At 36.9% G+C, this 20,182-nt stretch overlaps 5 protein-coding genes across 6 annotated transcripts; all 5 read left to right on the top strand.

Annotated features, from left to right (window-relative positions):
• Positions 1-536: 536 nt before the first annotated feature.
• On the top strand, positions 537-1,841 carry LOC106294256 (BAHD acyltransferase At5g47980). The gene has a single exon (XM_013729825.1). It carries the CDS (start codon positions 537-539, stop codon positions 1,839-1,841), a length of 1,305 nt encoding a protein of 434 aa, XP_013585279.1.
• A 1,975-nt stretch (positions 1,842-3,816) lies between these two features.
• Positions 3,817-5,325, top strand: LOC106343590 (helicase-like transcription factor). Of its 2 annotated transcripts, none has more exons than XM_013782843.1 (4): positions 3,817-4,056; positions 4,259-4,475; positions 4,557-4,623; positions 4,713-5,325. In XM_013782843.1, the coding sequence occupies exons 1-4, from the start codon at positions 3,977-3,979 to the stop codon at positions 5,171-5,173; spliced, it is 825 nt and encodes a 274-aa protein (XP_013638297.1). In that variant the 5' UTR covers positions 3,817-3,976; the 3' UTR covers positions 5,174-5,325. The 2 variants fall into 2 exon arrangements, with proteins under 2 accessions (XP_013638297.1, XP_013638298.1); XM_013782844.1 differs by having other exon boundaries at positions 3,822-4,056; positions 4,319-4,475.
• Positions 5,326-6,142: 817 nt separating this feature from the next.
• Positions 6,143-7,289, top strand: LOC106292641 (protein NUCLEAR FUSION DEFECTIVE 2-like). Its single transcript, XM_013728270.1, has 3 exons — positions 6,143-6,298; positions 6,383-6,462; positions 6,624-7,289. Exons 1-3 carry the CDS (start codon positions 6,218-6,220, stop codon positions 7,030-7,032), a joined length of 570 nt encoding a protein of 189 aa, XP_013583724.1. The 5' UTR covers positions 6,143-6,217; the 3' UTR covers positions 7,033-7,289.
• Positions 7,290-8,596: 1,307 nt separating this feature from the next.
• LOC106294581 (sporulation-specific protein 15) lies at positions 8,597-15,275 on the top strand. Its single transcript, XM_013730183.1, has 8 exons — positions 8,597-8,906; positions 9,007-9,120; positions 9,194-12,421; positions 12,704-13,538; positions 13,637-14,277; positions 14,436-14,583; positions 14,692-14,773; positions 14,859-15,275. Exons 1-8 carry the CDS (start codon positions 8,799-8,801, stop codon positions 14,959-14,961), a joined length of 5,259 nt encoding a protein of 1,752 aa, XP_013585637.1. The 5' UTR covers positions 8,597-8,798; the 3' UTR covers positions 14,962-15,275.
• Positions 15,276-16,086: 811 nt separating this feature from the next.
• On the top strand, positions 16,087-18,821 carry LOC106292524 (very-long-chain 3-oxoacyl-CoA reductase-like protein At1g24470). The gene is made up of 4 exons (XM_013728126.1): positions 16,087-16,533; positions 17,066-17,351; positions 18,283-18,352; positions 18,466-18,821. The coding sequence occupies exons 1-4, from the start codon at positions 16,218-16,220 to the stop codon at positions 18,703-18,705; spliced, it is 912 nt and encodes a 303-aa protein (XP_013583580.1). The 5' UTR covers positions 16,087-16,217; the 3' UTR covers positions 18,706-18,821.
• Positions 18,822-20,182: the final 1,361 nt, after the last annotated feature.

Raw genomic sequence — 20,182 nt, 5'->3', positions numbered from 1 at the left:
ATTTATAGTCGTTTTTTAAAATTCAAAATATAACATATACAGAAAAATCTAAATTTTTATAATATGGTTATTGTGATTTTTTAAAATTATTTCAATAGTTTAAAATTAAGCAAATTTGATAAGATACATTATTATTTTTTATCAGATCTTTATTATTCAAAATCATTAATTGTCATATATATTTTAGTTACATTAAGCAATTCCGTAATCTTTATTTAAGGAAATAATAAATGACATTAATAATGAATTTATGGTTAGTTTAATAAAAACTTTATTATATAATTAGATGGACCAAACTATTTCTCTAATAATTCTAAGAAGCATCCTAGTGATGACACGTGGCTACAAAAAGAAGTTGTAATGTTTCACAAATAATATATAGGGGATATAGATAATAATAATAATAATATGGCTGGTCTTTTGTGATGGATGAATCTTTCATTAATCTCACCAAGAATCTTCCTTCAACTGATTTTATGAGGGCTGTCTGAGATAACCAGATAAGTTGAGAAACATTTGTATAATTGTATGTAACAATGGAGAACAAAGTTGAGATCTTATCAAGAGAAGTAATCAAACCGTCTTCTCCAACTCCAAATGATAAGAGAATTCTCCGTCTCTCTCTTCTTGATATCCTCAGCTCACCCATGTACACAGGTGCACTTCTCTTTTACGCTGCAGACCCGCATAACCTTCTCGGTTCTTCATCAGAAGGAACATCCTTGAAGCTCAAGAAATCTCTGTCTAAAACATTACCAATCTTCTACCCTCTTGCCGGAAGAATCACTGGAAGTTTCATCGAATGTAATGATGAAGGAGCTGTGTTTATAGAAGCTAGGGTGGACCATCTTCTCTCGGAGTTTCTCAAGTGCTCTGTTCCTGAATCATTGGAATCACTCATTCCCGTTGAAGCTTTATCAAGAGAAGCAGTTACATGGCCTGTGTTGCTAATCCAGGCCAACTTCTTCAGCTGTGGAGGATTAGTTTTAACAATCTGTGTTTCTCATAAGATCACTGATGCAACATCCTTAGCAATGTTCATCATAGGATGGGTTGAGACAGCAAGAGGTTTAGAGATTACAATGACTCCTAGTTTCACCGCTTCAAAGTTCTTTCCTCCACCTCCTGATGAGCTTCCTTTCAAACCGATGGATCGTAAAGTAGAGGTTGAAGAGATGAACTATGTAACAAAAAGGTTTGTGTTTGATGCTTCAGAGATCAAGAAACTTAGAGCCAAAGCTTCATGTAACCTTGTCAAGAATCCAACTCGTGTTGAAGTGGTTACAGCTGTCTTCTGGAGATGTGCAACTAAGGCTTCTAGGTTGAGTTCTTTAACAACAAGAACTTCGGTGTTGCTGATACCGGTGAGCATACGAGGGAAGGTAGATTATTTGCCTGAGAACACCATTGGGAATATGCTTTCCATCATGATTCTCAAGAACCAAGAAGGTATGATAGATGGGATTCAAGATGTGGTTAGTGAGTTGAGGAAAACAAAGGAAAACTTCAGCTTAAGATGCAAGGAAATGTCGTCGTCGATAGTTCTTGAGTCTTTGGCAGAGATTGGGAAAGTATATGGAAGAGGAAATGAGATGGACTTGTGGATGAGTAATAGCTGGTGTAAGCTTGGCATGTACGAGGCTGATTTTGGATGGGGAAAGCCGGTTTGGGTGACCGGAAGAGGCACTTCTAGTTTCAAGAACTTTATGTTGTTGATTGATGCTAAAGATGGAGAGGGGATTGAAGCTTGGATCACTCTTGTTGATAAACACATGTCTCTTTTCGAACAAGATGAAGAGCTTCTTGAATCAGCTTCCTTGAATCCCCCTGTTTTGATATAATAAACACGTCATGGTGATTAGCCATTATGTATATGTACCCAAGTAAACAGAAGTTCAAATATTTGGTTCTTGAAAGCTGGATTGTTTTGTCAACATTATTAAACTTGATGTGTGTAACCCAAGTTTATACTGACGTTAGGTGAATACTATAACTTTTATTTAGAGTTGAAAATTGTGCATTTGGTGCAAGTGACCAAAGCAGCTTCACAAGATACATTTTCCGGCAAGAAATCACTTTTTTCTTTCTCTTATACACATACATAATAGCTTCAGTCTTGTTGCAAATTTCATTGAAAACGTGTTCGAGTGAAAAGGTTTTGTGAGACACTAACCAAATGTTTTTGGTGGTGCTTAAACATATATAATCCTGGTTGAAGTGATAATAAGTTATGTATTTTAGGCGCGAGTGAAAGAATACAAAATTTTTAAGTATCAATCAATATCTGCGGATGCTGTGGAATGATTTTCCAACATTTAGAATAGAAAAATAACAAAAAAAGTTAGAGATGGTTTTAGAAATAAGAAGTACCAATCAACTCCCAACATCATCATTAACATAGGTGGGGTTGCTGGTGGATGGGGCTGAACAACTTTACCGTGAACATTTGACTATTCCTTAGCTCAACTTTAATTATTTGCGACTTATATAACCTATGGTTTTAATTTGTATGTTTGTCGTTGATAGATTCCTCCTTCCAAGTCAATGGAACCATTAGGTAGAAACTTGATCAGTTGATTTCTATTTTTGAATTGAAAATTAGGGTATGAATTATTCCAAATTCTCATTCTTTAACTTCACTTATATGGGCTGTTCATCTACTTTGAATTAATTTGATCACTAACTACGACCAATAACAACTAACCAGAAGAATAGTAACCAGAAGAATAGTAATATATTTAACTGTATTTTAAAACAAATATCATATGTGAAGTTAGGTTATAGTTTACTAACAATATTTTGTATTTGAAATACTGGGAGATAGATTAGTTTGTTACTTGCTTTCCCCACGCGAAGAGTAATGATTCAAGAAGTTAAAACTATAGTTTATAAAACCGAAAACGTGGGGTTTTATTTGAGAATTACGTATGTATATGTTCTCCACACGATCAAAGCCACGTTCAAAGGATTACATCTGAATTGATAAATTCAAAGGACTTAATTAAAAAGGGATTATCCACCATACTCAATAGCAAACGTGCAAACTTCTGAAATGTTGAGGATATTATTAATCTTCTTAAGTGCTTGTTACGTTGTACTGTAGTGTCTCGTGAAGTTTGTCCAAGAAAGAAACAAAATATATAAAAAAATCAGCATTGGATGAAGGTTTCGTAACTGTTTCTAGAATCCGTTCTTATAATTTTCTTGTAAAGTAACGCATTTGTGGCACAATAAGGATACCAAATCGTGAAGATGGAACAAACAAAAACAGATAACATTTTTTTTGTTTTTTGATCAAACAAAAACAGATAACTAAAACAACAAATTAAAGACTTGGTACATTGATTCCATAATGGAATCAGATATAATGTTGGTTATGACAGGTCACAGATATTGAAATACTTTTATATAAGACCTTGATTAAAAAATAAATGCCAGTTTGGAAACGAAGATCTACCTGCCAACAGAAAGCATATAAATGTTTTTGTAGTAGATAAGGACAAAGAGAGGCTATTTTCCTCTCTCTCTCTCTCTCTCTCTCTCTCTCTCTACATTATTAAACAACGAACACACACTCATTATCGCATCATATCCATTTTCAAACGTTACAATTTATGATCTCTTCTGTAACAGAGAAACCAAACTTTTTTTGGGAAGGAGAAATAAAAAAGAGATAAGATTTTTATTATTTTTATGCAGTTTGCCTTGGCTTTCACGAAGTCTGTCTCTTTCTCTGGCCGCTAAATTCACCAAAGAGCGAAACGTCGTCGCCCTTTTTCTTCCAATCTTTTTCTAGAAATTTATAAAGCAGAACCGAAGAGATATAAAGCCGAGGAGAGAAAAGCAGACATAGTTTGTTGTTTTGTTCATCCTCTGGTTCCAAGGATTGTCTGTTTCAATACCCAAACTTTGGATTCCCTCATCTGTTCCTTCTTTTTTGTAATAATTTCTTTATAGAGAGCGAAGGGGTTAAGAGATGTATTACCAGTTGACAAAGTCTTCTTACATGGACTCTTTGAAGATTCTGGAGGCTGACATCGAGCACGCCAATGGACTGTGAGTCATCCTATTATATCTGGGTTTCGATTCTATTCATTGGGGGTTTTGTTTCTGATTTTGTATCTTTAGGGTTTTGATTATCAAATTAACATGATTGTTGATTACTTTTGAATATTGGCTGATTGAGGGATTAAGGAATTGAATTAGCCCAAACCCACTTAGGGCTTAATTTTTCTACTCCTAACTTAGATTATTGCAGAAACAAAATGGTTGAAAAATTGAAACTTTTGCTTCAAAAAAGTGTCAAACTTTGGTTCAGGGCTGCTGAGATTCCCATGGGGAAGAGCGGTGTGCGACTTCAGATGAAACTGGTTTGCAGCAATTTGGCTCCGTTCTTCATATTCCTGCTTCAATGGATGGACTTCTCTTGTCTGCTTCCAAGATACTTTGATTTCTTCCACATACTCATTTACAAGGTTCTTACCATTTATACATATGTCTCTCTCCTTTCCTCTTGGCTTTCTTTGTCTTATAGGTGTCTTCTTTGTCTTGTACAGGTACGTTCTGATGGGCGTTGGAACTTATCAAGGTACGGAAGGAAAGCTACAATCAGAGAGTTTTACGGTAAAGACTTGAGAGCGCTCCTTCAATACGATTGTGTGTTTGTTACTTCTAGCTTAGTCTTATAGAAGAAGGTCGTTGGCTAAGTGCAGGTGTGATATTACCATCACTAGAGCGTCTTCATATCAACTTCTCCGACTTACCAGGCGACAGCTTGTGGTATCCGAACCCAAAAGCTATAACCAAGAAGAAGAATTACGACATTGAAGGCAACAGATTCATCATGACCAACAACGTTGACTCAGAAAGAGAAGAGGAATGCGGGATCTGCTTAGAGCCCTGCACCAAAATGGTGTTACCTAACTGTTGTCACGCCATGTGCATCAAATGTTACCGCAACTGGAACACAAAATCTGAGTCATGCCCGTTTTGTCGGGGGAGCATCAAGAGAGTAAACTCGGAGGATCTGTGGGTGCTGACGTGTGATGAAGATGTGGTGGATCCAGAGACGGTCACTAAAGAGGATCTTCTTAGGTTCTACCTCCATATCAATAGCCTCCCTAAAGATTATCCGGAAGCTGTCTTCTTAGGCTACAACGAGTACTTGATTTGATTTGATGGGGAAAACACATCACGGATGGGGGTGTACAGAGGGAGAGAGAGATCCCAGACCTTTTAACTAAGTGTATATAAAGAATCTGGTGATCCATGATTTATAATCCTTCGTTTTTAGGTTATGATAATAAAGATGATTGTCATAAAATATAGGATAAATCTCCAAAATAGCACTTTTCTAAGTTTATATCACAAAAATAGCACTTAAAAACTAAAATGACCAAAATAGCATTTTTCTAAATTTATCTTTTGAAAATTTTAATTTTTTTTATTTTTCAAAATTTAAAATCTTATCCCCAAAACTTCATTTCTCAACTCTAAACCCTAAACCATAAACCCTAAACCCTAAACTCTAAACCCTAAACCCTAAATCCTAAACCCCACCATTTACCTCTAAACCCTAAGTTTGTGACTTTTGATAAAACATTAAGTGCTATTTTTGTGACTTTTGACCTTGAGTGCTAGTTTGAGAACATAAACTTGATTTAGTGCTATTTTTGTCTTTTTCTCTAAAATATAATATATGAAAAAGAAGTTATGATCTCTGTTTACATATATTCCCCATTTCTTGTCTTGATTTCTTCTTTGATAGCACAAACATATGTGTCAAGATGAGTTAGAAACTCTACATGTGCATGTGTAAAGTAATGAAGTTAAATGTTTAATTAAACAAAGATTGTACTAATCATATACTCTCTTTAAATATAAGCCTGACAATTTAGTGGCTTTCCTTTTTCAATTGTTGGTGTCTAAAACCCAAAAGAAAAAGTCCCTTTGTTTGTAAAGTTAAAGTTTTTGATTTCTTGAAATATAAAAAGATTTTTCTACTAAAGATAAAATATTAAAGCTTAAGTAGAGCAAATTCCGTAAAAGCAATGTCATTAACTTAAAATTATCATATTTAATCTCATAAATAAAAGCAAATTATACTTTTGATAAATATAAATCGTGGTCTCTCACGCAGAAGAAGCAAAGATCGACGGTCTTTTATTTAACTTAAACAGTCGGTGAGTGGCGAAATCAAGCGAAAGAAAAGAAAACTATGATGGTGACGACTCATCTTCGTTTCACTCTGCTTCTTCTCCCTCTCGCCTTCGTCGTGATCGTCTCCTCCTCTTCTCAGGTAACTTCCCCTTCCTCCAAAACCCTAAACTATTCTTATCCCCTTTTTTGGTATCGAAATCGGAAGACGATTCGAATCTCACAGGTTCGGGCAACCAATGTCGGAATCGAATCATTCTCCTCGCCTTTCGCTACCAATCTTGCAACGCTGCAATCTCAAATTGGGTACGGCTCTTTTCACTGTCGAATGCTTTTTCACCATTTTTATTAGATTAGATACTCTCGTGATGCATCTCTGTAATGATCAAGTTGAATCATTGAGACTTTTTAAGCGGATTTTGGTTACTTGAATCACTGATCTTTTAAGTTCTATCTTCTCTCTCTAGCTACAATTTCACCAACCTCAACCTTCTTCGCCGTGCCATGACTCATGCTTCCTTCTCTCAAGAGAACAACAAAGCCCTCAGTGTCTTTGGATCCCATCTCATCGAAACCTCTATCTCTCTTCACCTTCTCTCTAAAGACATCGATACCTCCTCCAAAGCTTTGACACGTTTGATTGCAGAGGTTTCAAATGTGGATTCCTCGTGCGCTCTTGATGGAAACCGGTTGGGTTTGGAGAGGGTTATCAGGGTTTCTCCCAAGACTGATGCGTCCAACTCGGCCATAGTTTGTGGTGGGTTCAGGGCAATCTTTGGAGCTGTTGCTATTGATTCTGGAATGGTTGATGAGGCTATCAAGGTTTTCTGGAAAGTACATGGAGATCGAGGTTGGATACTAGTGTCTGTGCTGTAATATTAGTGTATGGTACTCGTTTGCTTCCGATGGTAAAAGTTCTAAGAGACTCGTCTTTAAGGCTTATATGGGGTACTACTACTACTACTAATCGCTTGCTTTCTCTGTCTCTTTTTTCTTTTCTTTTCTTGTGTTGTGTGATGAGTGAGTCATTCAGAGTGACTCTGATGACCAAAACATAATAATATTGGTTGATGTTATGAGGATGTGTTATGGACCAATTGATAAGGTACCACTGAATGTTTCAATTTTCAACTGAATAGGCTAAGAAGTTTGGTTTTGTGTTGAGAAGCTACATGTCATGTCACGTTTACAAAATCTAAATTTTGTTTGTTATCAGCGTAGAAATTAGTGCAAAGTGTGCCACAAAATGTGACATGTGGATCAACAGTTGTAAACATCTTATGAACAACAGCGACACATTGAAATGCAAAGAGTGCTGCTGTTCATGTTGCACTAAGCAAAAGTCATATGAAACTGGGAATGTCATCATCATTTCATCATATGTCGTAATATTCGTATTTATATACAAATATGTAGTTTTGTTAAGATACACTCCTTCCGTTTTTATGAAAAGTATCATTTTTAATATTTTTCACTCAAATTAAAAAAATAATTAAAATATATTTATGTTTTATTAATTGTATTTATTCAACTAGCAATATCTAAGATAATAAAGCAATTTATAATATCTATAGTATTTGCAGTTAATATTGAAAATTAAACTAAATATAAATTGTATTGAAATTATAAAATGATATTAATTGTGTAACAAAATTAAAATTAAAATTAACGCTTTTAGTTTTTTTTTTTTTATGAATAAAGAGTGTGGTCTTTGTAATATTAAAATTAACGCTTTTAGTTTAGAAGATCTATTTTCCAAAACTTGTATATCCTAATATTGTCTTAATCCATGAAATCGATACAATATTAAATGTCACATGAATGAAAAGCTTAAACGGAAGCGAAGGTTTGTGATTGGATGAAACCCCTCTTCCGGAACGCGCTAGGCGCTTGTCGGGCGGTCGGGTTGGGCCTAGCGCCTAAAGAGAAAATCGGGGATTAATCGGAAATTATGCGGGGCAGAATTTTTAGATGGTTTACTGTGTTATAAAACATGTTAATCTTTAATTGTGTATAACATTAATACATTTTCATGTTTAAGATTGTATAAAACACACAAATAGAATATATAAACTTAATATAGTGTTTTTTCATCAAAATTATGAATATAAATGATATTTATAAAATTTTAGATCAAATAAAAAATAAAAATATTATTAAAAATAAAATAAAAAAAAAATAAAAAAATAAAAAAAAAATAAAAAAATAGATTAGGCGGCCGCCTAGGCGGTCATTTAGGCGGCTAGGCGGTCATTTAGGCGGTCTAGGCGGAAAAAATCGGATATCCAATTTTTTAAACCGATTTAGCATAAATCGAAACGGAAGAGTGACGCGTAGTGCCTAGACGGCCACCTAGGCGGCTAGGCGGCCGATTTTTAGAACAGGGGATGAAACACATCACCCACTTCAATGTCACGACATAATTATACAAATTAAAAAAAAGAAGGATTGGGAGAAAACAAAACGCACCGTGTCGGTCGTGCAGCAGCAACGCTTCTCTCTTTACCTCTCTGTAGCTCCCTCCCTCCCTGATTTACTTTCTATTTCTCCGACTCTCTTCCCAGCTTCTCTTTCTCGTGCTTCGTTCACGAATCTCTTCTCTTCTCGCCGTTTCCAAATCCCTGGCTAGATCTGTTTAGATAATGGAAGAGACCGATGATCTTCCTCAGGATTCGGTTGATTCTGCAGCTGACGGAATCGAGAACGATGACGAGTCAAATGAGCAGCAAGAGCTTGATCCTCCTGACCAGGTGAGAATTTGTAATGTTCCTTTTTTTTTTTTTCCGAATCGTTTAATGTTTGTTAATTTCAGATGCTGAAATTTTGGGTAAAAAATAATTGATTTTGCAGGGAACAGCCTTCGTCGACAGTAAGGAAGATATGTTCGTTGATGCTCCCGAAGAGTTGAATTTCGATACACCTAGCAAGGAAGCTCTCACCACAGACGACGACGACGATGATAATGTAAATAATCCAGTGTCTGTTGATTTTTTAATTTGTATTTATTGAAAGGATCTTTGTTCATTTTATGTTACAGAATGACAAGGAGGTGGATAGGGAGAAGGAACTTGCAGTGTTGCAGGAACAGTTTAACCTCTTGACTGCTGTGAAGAACGTTTCCAAAGGTGAAGAAGATGCGAACACCGTGGAGATACTCTGCCGTTTCTCAAAGTTTTTAGAAACTGCTGAGGAAGACAAGGTTCAGCATGAGGATGCACTCAAGGAGCTTCGTGGGATTATCAGTGGCAAGGACGACGAGATTGCTCATCTCTCCACCAAAATCTCTGAGCTTTCTTCCTCACAGGACGAGGAGCAACTTGTGGCTGCAACTGATAGGGTTTTGGTTTCTCTTAGTAATGTGTTTGGGCAACAACAGTTGATGCACGGCTCTTCCGTCTCTGAGAAGATTGCTCATCTTGAGAACGGTGTTGCCTTTTTAAGTGCCAAGTATACTGAGTTTTACTACGGTGCTGATCAGTTGAGGAAGTGTTTGTCTAGTGCTGAGGCGGATCTTCGTTTCCAAGAGGATTTTGGTTCAGCTCTCCGTGGTGCTTGTTCTGAGTTACTTGAGCTCAAACAGAAGGAAACATCGCTTTACGAAAGACTTGGCCTTCTAGAAGATGAAAATAAGAAACTGGTTGAGCAAGTGAACAGAGATAGAGAGATGATTGAGTCGATGAATGCAGAGTCTGGAAAGTTGAAGGCAGAGCTTGAGCAAGAAAAGACAAGGTTTATTAACACGAAAGAGAAGCTCAGCATGGCTGTCACAAAGGGGAAGGCGTTAGTTCAGAACCGGGATGCTCTCAAGCATCAAATATCTGAGAAAACAACTGAGCTTGAGAATAGGTTGAATGAGTTACAGGAGATGAAGATTGCCCTTGAAACTTCCGAAGTAGCGAAGGGGCAGCTGGAACAATCGTTAGCTGAAAAGTCAGATGAGCTCGAGAAGTGCTATACTCAATTGCGTGATCAGTCTGCATCCCTGGAAGCATATGAGCTTGCAAAGAACGAGTTGGAACAGTCTCTGGCTGAGAAAACAAAACAACTTGAAGAGTGTTTGATGAAGCTACAAGAGATGTCAACAGCGATGGATGAATCTGAACTCATCAAAGGTGAGTTAGTAAAATCCGAAGCTGTGGTTGCGTCATTTCAGGAAATGGTGTCCTCAAGGAGCTCTGTCATTGAGAATATTGAAACCATCTTGTCAAACATAGATGCACCTGAGGAAGGTCAGTCTCTCGATATCATTGACAAAGTTAGGTCACTTGTAGAAGAGAGGAAAGAGCTGCAAAATGTCTCCCAGGAATACAACAGACTAAAAGATTTGGACTTTTCCATTGACTTACCGGAGGAGCTTTCCCAATCCAGCTTAGAAACTCGCCTAACTTGCCTGAGGGAATCATTTTTACAGGCGAAGGATGAAGTTAGTGCCCTGCAAAACCAAATCGAAAGCTTAAAGATGTCTGTTTCAGCAGAAATGGAGGACAAAAATAACATTAGAAAAGAACTCGATGATCTAACTTTCAGTTTTAAAAGAGTGGAGGAAACTGCAGAGCGAGATTCTTTAGAAAGAGAGGAAATTGTGAGGAGACTTGTCGAAATCTCTGGCTTGATTACAGAAGGAGTCGAGCATCATACTTCAGCTATCGATTTGCTTGTTGCTAGATCCTTTGATCAGATAGAAAAGAAAATCAGAGACTCTAGTGACAGTTCTTATGGCAACGAAGAATTGATTGAAAGATTCCAAAGCGCCCTTTATGCTAGTGATCTGGAGTTGTCACTTTGTAAGGAAATGCTAGGAGAGGATATGCTGGCTAGTTTGCAGGTATCCAATCTCTCAAATGAGCTAAAAACCGTATCTCGAGAACTTGCTTCCGTGAGAGAAGAAAAAATTGCTCTGGAGACAGATCTTGAGCGATCAGAGGAGAAATCTGCTTTGCTCAGAGACAAACTTTCCATGGCTATCAAGAAAGGCAAGGGACTTGTCCAAGATAGGGAAAAGTTAAAAACTCAGTTGGATGAGAAAAGCTCTGACATCGAGAAGCTGAAGCTCGAGTTGCAGCAGGCAACTGGTACGGTTGATAGCTACAAGAGTCAGATAGATATGATATCGAGAGACTTAGAGCGCACAAAAGAGCTAGAGGCTGAGCTTGTTGCTATTGTAGACGAAAGAGATCAGCTTAAGCAATCCTTATCTCTGAATGACACCTTGTTGCAGAAAGTGATGAAATCAGTTGAAACTATGAGCATCCCTGTCGATTTAGCAACTGAGGATTCTTCAGAAAAGGTTGACCGACTTGCTGTGTACTTCAAGGAAGTGCAGCAGGCTAGAGTAGAGGAACAAGAAGAACTGGAAAAAGTAAACGAAGAAGCCAGTACATTAGCCAGTAAATTAGCAGAAACCCACACAGCCTTGAAGTTGGTTGAGGATGCCTTGTCTACTGCAGAGGGTAACATCAATCGACTTTCTGAAGAGAATAGGCAACTCCAAGCTGCCAAGGAAAATGTTGAACTTGAGCTACAGAAAGCTGTGGGAGAGGCCTCCTCTCTGTCTAGCGAGCTGGATGAAGCTTGTGCAACCAGGAATACACTTGAGGCTGCACTCAAGCAGGCTGAAAGAAACATATCTGATATCATCAGTGAAAAGGAAGAGGTTCAAAGCAGTACTGCTACTGCAGAGATGGAACTCGAGAAGGTGAAAGAAGAAATTTCAGATCAGAATAACAAATTAGCAGAAGCACATAGCACCATAAAATCACTTGAAGATACACTTGCTCAGACAGAAAGCAACATGGAATCGCTGTCCAAACAAATGGAAGATGAAAAACTCCTTACTACAAATTTCAAGGCAGAGTTAGAGGAGCTTCGAAATGAATTAGAGTTAGAGCGTAGCAAGATGGCCGATGCTTCCTTGACAATAGGATCCCTCGAAGAAGCACTCATGAAGGCGGAGAACAGTCTTTCTGTCCTACAAGGAGAAATGGTAAAAGCTGAAGTCGAGATATCAACTCTCAGTAGTAAACTTAATGTATGCATGGAAGAGTTAGCTGGATCAGTTGGAAACACAGAGAGCAAGTCTTTGGAGATTATTACTCATCTTGATAATCTTCAGATGCTACTGAAGGATGGAGGGCTAATTTCCAGGGTGAATGAATTCCTTGAAAAGAAATTCAGGAGCCTTAAAGACATAGACGCCATTGCTAGAGATATCATAAGAAATGCTGGTGAGAAGAAATTGGCTGGGGAAATGGACAACGTTACAGAGGTAAAGTTTACCTTTTCCCTTCATCATTCCTTACATATTTGTTGGTTTTAAACATTCCTTATCCTATAGGGATCCCCAGTTTGTTGTTTGCAATATATTCTGTGTTGAAGTTGATTAACCAGAGATAAGTATAATGAATTCTGTTCTGTCAATATTTTTTCAGTAGTACATACTTCTATCCTATGTGGGAGTTAAGCAATATTGATGAACCAGACTTTATGCATCTTTTCTTGGCGATTTTTTTTAATACGGCTGTTCTCTTGGCGCTTTTTATATTTCCAGGAGGATTCGACTGTGGTAAAATCCTTTTTAAGTGGTCTTGATGAGTCAGTGGATGTCGAGCTGGAGAATAATAAAGGGGATGTAGCTGATGATGAAGACGAAATTTCTTCATCCCTTAGGAGGATCGCAGAGGGGGTCAAGTTCAGAAACAAAAATTTTGAGAAAAACTTTGAGGTTTTCTCAACTTCCATTGATACACTCACTGCGGCATTAATGGAAAACATGACAGCATCTAGGGATGATGTGATGAACGTCATGGGTCATAACGAGTCCCTGAAAGAACAGGTGAGGAGTGCAGAAAATATTGTTCGCGAACAGGAAACCACTATATCTGCATTACAAACAGATTTGTCATCTTTGATGTCTGTATGTGGCGAGGCTGCCAGCAAACTGCAATCGGGAGTGAAAAATGACCTCCTAGAGTTGGTTCAGTTCGAAGAAAATTATTACGGTAGTGAAACTGAATCAACTGAACACCCAGAGGAGCCTCATGTAAGTGAATGCGCTCGGAGAGTAAAAGAATTATCTTCTGCTACAAAGAAAGCATGTACCACTCTTAAGCTCTTTGAGACAACAAGTAGTGCAGCTGCTGTTGTAATACAAGACATGGAGAACAGACTCAAAGAAACATCTGCCGCTCTAGAAAAGGTTGTGGTAGAAAGAGATCTAAATCAAACTAAGGTTTCAAGTTCCGAGGCGAGGGTGGAATCTACGGAAGCGATCTGCCAAGATCTGAAACTTCAGCTGGAAAATTTCAAAGCCGAAGAAGAGAAATGGCATGCAAAAGAGGTGGAACTTTCTACATTATATGATAAGCTGTTGGCGCAAGAGCAAGGTAATTTTTTTTTCTTTTCTCGTCCTTCAGTTCTATAAATCTTCTTAAACATGTTTACCACTTACTGGCATGTCACATACTATTTCTTCCGATTCCAGAATCAAAGGAAAACCTAATTCCAGCTTCTGATATGCGTGCCCTTTTTGACAAGATAAGTGGTATTGATGTGCCGTCAGTAGATCAGGTCAATGGATTAGATCCTCAAAGTCCATATGATGTAAAGAAGCTACACGCAATTGTTGATAGTGTTTGTGAGATGCAGCATCAGATAGACCTTTTGTCATATGGACAAAACGAGCTCAATTCCGCCTTGGCAGAAAAGGATCTTGAAATTCAAGGTTTGAAGGAGGCAGCTGAAGCAAAGAGTACCACAGAGTTAGAGTTAGTGAAGACAAAGAACGAGTTGTCCAAGCTAATATCTGGCTTGGAGAAACTGCTGGGTATATTGGCGGGCAATGATACTGTCGTAGACTCAGACTTCTCTGAGTCATGGACAGTCTTACAAGCACTAGAGAGAAAAGTAGCTTCCTTCCTCCTAGAGTCGGAGAGTTCAAAATCAAGGGCCCAAGAACTTGGTCTGAAGTTAGTCAGCAGCGAAAAACTTGTGGACAAATTATCACTAAAGGTCAAAGAACTTGAGGATAAACTTCAAAGCAAAGCCATTCAGCCTGATGTCGTTCTTGAAAGGAGCGTCTTCGAAGCACCTTCTACCTCAGAGATATCTGAGATTGAGGACAAGGTAAAATTTTATCTTTGTGCTTTTTCAACTTATGATTGACCCTTGTGGATGCCATCTATGGCATAATTGTCCTTGTATTTTCTTACTATTTTGATTATTCTGAACGAAATGATCTAGCTTCGATCTTCACATTTGGACTGAAAACGTTTTGTGCTCAGGGTACCCTGATGAAAAAAACAATATCACCTGTGCCTACAGCAGCGCAAGTGCGGACGGTGAGGAAAGGATCGGCGGATCATCTTTCAATCAACATAGATTCGGAGTCCGAGCATCTGATGAACCACAACGAAACAGATGAAGATAAAGGTCAGAACTGAGGCTTCTACATATCATATCTATCTCGTTTATTTCCAAAGTGTTGCTTGCGCCACTAAGCTCACTCATCTTAAACGCAATCTATTTTTTCTTTGGCAGGACATGTTTTCAAGTCTCTCAGCACGTCTGGTCTGATTCCGACGCAAGGAAAGATGATAGCAGATCGGGTCGATGGAATATGGTAAACAACTCAAGTCATATCAAACTGATCTGAAAGGGCTCCTGAGTTGTAGTTGTCTTAATGAGTTTTGATTTGTGCAATGCAGGGTCTCAGGTGGAAGAGTATTAATGAGCCGTCCTCAAGCGAGGCTTGGCGTTATAGTATACAGTCTCTTATTGCATATGTGGCTTCTAGCTTCCATCTTGTAACAAGACAGGTGATTGATATCTCTTAGGCCTCTCGCATGAAACTACATACAACAGAACACACACAAATTGCCCTTTCTCCCTCTATTTCCCCTATTCTTTCCCATTCTTTGTCGACCCGTAAGACGAGAGAATGATAGGTGTCGTATTGTGTATATATCCCTGAATAATGTCTCGATTACCGGCGAGCTTTTTCTTCTAGTTCTTCAGTTTCATAGTCCTAGAATGTTTGGATTAGGACTCGGTACGTTATTACAGGTGGTTGTTTGTCTCGGACATTTGTTGTCCCATGACTTAATAGAAAAGTTTTACATCTACAACGACTAAGTTTTGAATGACTGTAATTTTTTTTTTTATGATAGGCATGTGATCTTTTTTTTGAACAACTGATATGCCTATGATCTATCTACTAAAACCACCAACAATTTATCTTTGATAGTTGCTCTGTTATGATTTTTGAGTTTCAATGTAAAATTTATTAATAAGATTTTTTATTTTATTTTTTATTGGTTGAAAAATAGTTAGGTGTATAGGTATTTGGTTAAAATATACAAAATCTTATGTTTTTTAATCCGTGTGTATATTAAAACAACCGAGTAACATTTACCCGGGGGGAGAAGAAACGGAGACTTCTAGGCTTACCTACTCATTAATTATTTTCACTATTCCCAAAAATGTAGGTTTGGAAATTGACGTATTTATGGTTTGTCTCTAACCAAAACCGAGAAATAATTGGACGAATTAGCTTGGACAGACTGAGAAAAATTAGGTGAACACTATAATAACATGATTAATGTCTAAATCTGCCATGGAACCAGTTCATTGAAGTTAACATGAGGCACTGTCCACAAATTGAATGCAGAGTCCTTTTTGGGTGAAACCCCTATCTACCAATTTCACAATAGTATCATATACTTTCAGTTGTGTACTTGAATTTTGAGTACTTTCTTTCATTGTTTCATTTCCTTTTTTTATACTAACAAAAAGATTATCCTAAATAGTACATGATGACACTGACTTGGTATATTACTATAAGCCACAACTTGTGTAATTACAATCCATTTTTGTGTAAAGTAATTAAGATTGAGGAAAGAAAATTAAGAAATAAATATACCTATCTTCACAACTCTAATTTTCCTACATACAAAGTGAGTTAGCTCCATGCCCAAATCTCATGACCACACAAAATCAGCAAACAAAAAAAAAAAAACAGAACAGAAAAAATAGAAAAGAAACAGAAAGAAGAGCATGCAAAGATTATGGCATCATATCTCCATGTCGTAACCTTCATAGGTTTTCTCTCTCTGCTTAGATTACTCTATCCTCTCCTGAAATGGTTCATCACGAGATTCCTCCTCACTGACCCCAGGCGACTCAAGAGTTATGGCTCGTGGGCTATGGTCACTGGAGCCACAGATGGGATCGGACGAGCCTTTGCTCACGAGCTGGCAAAACATGGCCTTAACCTCATCCTAGTCAGCAGAAACCCTTCGAAGCTAGCTTCTGTCTCCGATGATTTCAGACAAGAATTTCCCCAAATCAAGATCAAGATCATTCCCTTTGACTTCTCCTCTGGTAATACTAGATGCACTTTCTTATTTTCCAATGCAGACTTCACTTCACTTTTGGTCAATCCTATAGAACTAGGCGTCTATATGTCTCTGTGTGAGCATAACTACAGGGCTGTAAACTTGGAAAATATATTCTTGTTTCAACAGCTAGCAAGGATGAAAAACACAATTATTCAATCCAAATGCAAAATGAACCGAGTAAATATAGTATACAATTGCTCTAGAATGCAAGATACACTTTAATTTGTTATAGTATAACGTTACTAACTAATACATGCATTCACAAGATTAAACTAAAGATCAAATGCTTTCTTAAAATATTTTTTTGTTAGTTTTTGTATATTTATTATTTTAGGGGGCCGGGTAAACTTCTAAGCTATTTCAGTCTACAAAGATGATACGCATGCAAAACCAAAAATGGTGGCAGATGTAATATAGAAATGAAGGGTTCTATAATTAAAAAAAAAAAGAAAAAAGAAAAAAAGAAATGAAGGGTGTTGTATTTAGGAGCAGTGATAAATTGGAGAAATGTGCAGAAAGAGGATATGAAGCAATCGAGGAGGGAATCAAAGGCCTCGAAGTTGGAATTCTGATAAACAACGTTGGTATAACTTATCCACGAGCCATGTTCTTCCACGAGGTTGACCAACTCACATGGACCAAAATCCTTAGGGTTAATCTTGAAGCCACCACCTGGGTCACAAGATCTCTCATCGGACCAATGCTTCACCGCCGTCGAGGAGCTATCATAAATATTAGCTCCGGCGCCGCAGTTGTTGTCCCTTCTCATCCTCTCTATGCCATCTACGCCGCCACCAAAGCGTTAGGACTTTAACTTTTCTTTTATTTACTGCTTCTAAGTTCAATGCACATTTTATAAATATAAGCATACTAACCAACAAAATTAGAAAAAACTAGAGAGGTCTTAAGAAAAATATTAGATGGGAGTAAAAAAAAGATTCACAAGATATCTTATGTTAATTTTCAAAAAAAAAAAAAAAAAAGATATCTTATGTCATTTAAAACAGATTTCTAACCAAGATAAAGTAGAAAACTAAACTTTGGTTGTTATTAGCTCTAACTAAAAGTCTAAAAGATCTTGACTTAAAATTAGTTACTTAGCTCAATTATAAGTTTGTAGTTATTTAAAATCATGCATTATAGTGTAAAACGGTCTATATTGGAATATTAAATTATATCTATTTTAATACTGAAAACTACTACAAAGTTTTGTTTATTTTCAAATTACTAACTACAGCTATATCGGTGACTTGCATGTAGTGATTAAGATTTCGGTCCGTTCTTTCTATTTTTTTTTTTTTTTTTTGTAGTTATTAGTTGTTGTATAATAAATTGTGTATGAAACTGTGTAATCGACTCCACACACGTAAATGTATATCCCCACTAACCCACCCACATGTAAGACCCGTGAATTTACGAATTTTTAGATAGGTGGATGTTAAAGTAATAATGATGAATAATCACGCGACAAACCTTGTTCTAGGTTATTTGTAAAAATGACAACTAAGTAACGTTTTTACTTTGATAGCATCATAGCAATACATAGTATCATTTGTCCATAAGTTGATAAAAATGTCTTTGGTGATTCGGAAAGGCTAATTATCATATTTTGTAAAATGTATAAACTAATTGTCATTTTATCGTTTTTTTATAAAACAAAATGTCAGCTGTTTTATGAATTTTATGCTTGGTTGGTGCACAAGTGAATTGACGAATATATACGTGCATGCAGTTATGTTGATAAACTATCAAGATCGTTGCATGTGGAATATAAGCAGTTTGGCATCCACGTCCAATGTCAGGTACCTTTTTGTTTTCTTATACATTAGTTTAAAGAATACGATGTATGTTTTTTTTGCAACTTAGAATACGATATGTATTTAATTATGTTATGACTTCCCATGTAATGTGGCAGGTGCCGTTATATGTGGCAACGAGGATGGTGTCAGAAGTAGCAGATATAGATAAACCAAGCTTCTTTGTACCATCGCCGGAAGTATATGCAAAAGCGGCGGTGGAGCAGATCGGAATTGGATCACAATGCTCTCCATTTTGGGCTCATTCCCTTCAGTGGTTTCTCGCTGGTCTTTTGCCGGAGAACCTTCTTGATACTTGGCGTCTCTCTGTCGGTCTTCGTAGAAGAGGCTTGTCTTAGTTTGCTCGCTCTATCATGTTTTACGTTTTATAAGTTATTTTTCCGGTTACTTCCTTTTACAGCTTTCCTATAACTTCTTTATTAGAGGCGAAGCTTACAATATTTTGAAATTTGAAGGAAAACTATATCTTTTGCGCTTTATCTCAAAAGCCAAATGTATTGACATACTTTGATTTGTCAAAGTGGGTGGAAAAGAAAAATACCCATAATGAAATTGATAAGTTGAATGTATATGCGAAGCAATATAAAAAAGAATTATTGATTTTCATTACTGAGTTGTGTTTTGTACAAAGAATAAGATGCATATAAATAGTAGTTAGCAACTTAACGTTAACATATTAATAACACCAATTAGTGTAAGCTTATTACTTCAATTCTTATGCATATAGAGAATACGATAATGATGTAGATATGTTTGTCCAAAAAAGTTGTAAATATAAGGTTGGTCCGCGTTACGCGCGGGATTTAAGATTATTTGTCATTTCCATTTGAGAAAAGCCAAGAAAACAACGCCAATCGATACTTTTAGTTCCTCAAGATGTTTGCTTTGTCTGGCAATATTTTTTGTCAATTGTTGTTTGTAAGGTTGTTTGATGTGGTTTGAATCGGTGTAAAATTAGTATAATTTTATATTGTGAATGCATTGTTTTCCCATATCTAGTAATGTGGGAGTTTGTAGTGGTTGTGCTTAATCAAGTATTTTTTGTAGCATTTGGATAGGGGATTCTTCGTGATTGCGTCTTGTTCGTTTCAGATGCTAACTTTTTTCTATATATCAGAATATGTTGTTTCATGACTTACTGAGTTAAGCTGAAGTTATTAATTTTTTTTTGAATATAAAATTTTTTGTCGTGAAACAAGAGAATATAATCTATGTTTTTATATTATTCATAAACATAAAGAACCCTTTATATATAGAGAATTACACCGTCATAGAATAATGAAAAGACTAAAGAAAAGAAATACAAATATGGAAAGAGTACAAATCATAATCTAATAAGGAAAATGCAAGATGCCGATTTTCTCTCTCTTTCCTGACGGTCGACTTTCTCTCTCTCTTGCATTGGGCCGGTTATTAACCGGGCCGGTTATGGACATCATCAATATGATTTATAACACTCCCCCTTGGATGCCATAACCATACAAGGATTGTAATACATTTTAGATGTTGCCTCATTAAAACCTTACCAGGAAAATCCAGTAGGACAAAACCATGGCGAAGGAAAAAGAGTACAACACGTATTACTCACCCTGTTCTGAACAACTCGCGGCTGGCCTCATGAACAGCCAAGATCTCCGAATGGTTTGAAGATGTGGCCGCGATCGTCTGCTTCATGGAACGCCATGATATGGCCGTTCCACCATGTGTGAAAACATAGCATGTCTGTGATCGAGCATTGTGTGGATCCGAAAGATAACCTGCATCAGCAAAATCAACTAAACCTTCTTTGTTTTGGTTAGTATAAAATAAACTCAA

Source organism: Brassica oleracea, chromosome C5, assembly GCF_000695525.1.
Source record: "Brassica oleracea var. oleracea cultivar TO1000 chromosome C5, BOL, whole genome shotgun sequence".
Classification (NCBI taxonomy): domain Eukaryota; kingdom Viridiplantae; phylum Streptophyta; class Magnoliopsida; order Brassicales; family Brassicaceae; genus Brassica; species Brassica oleracea.
Note: the sequence above shows the minus strand (reverse complement) of the source record. Positions and strands in the feature narration are given on the sequence as shown.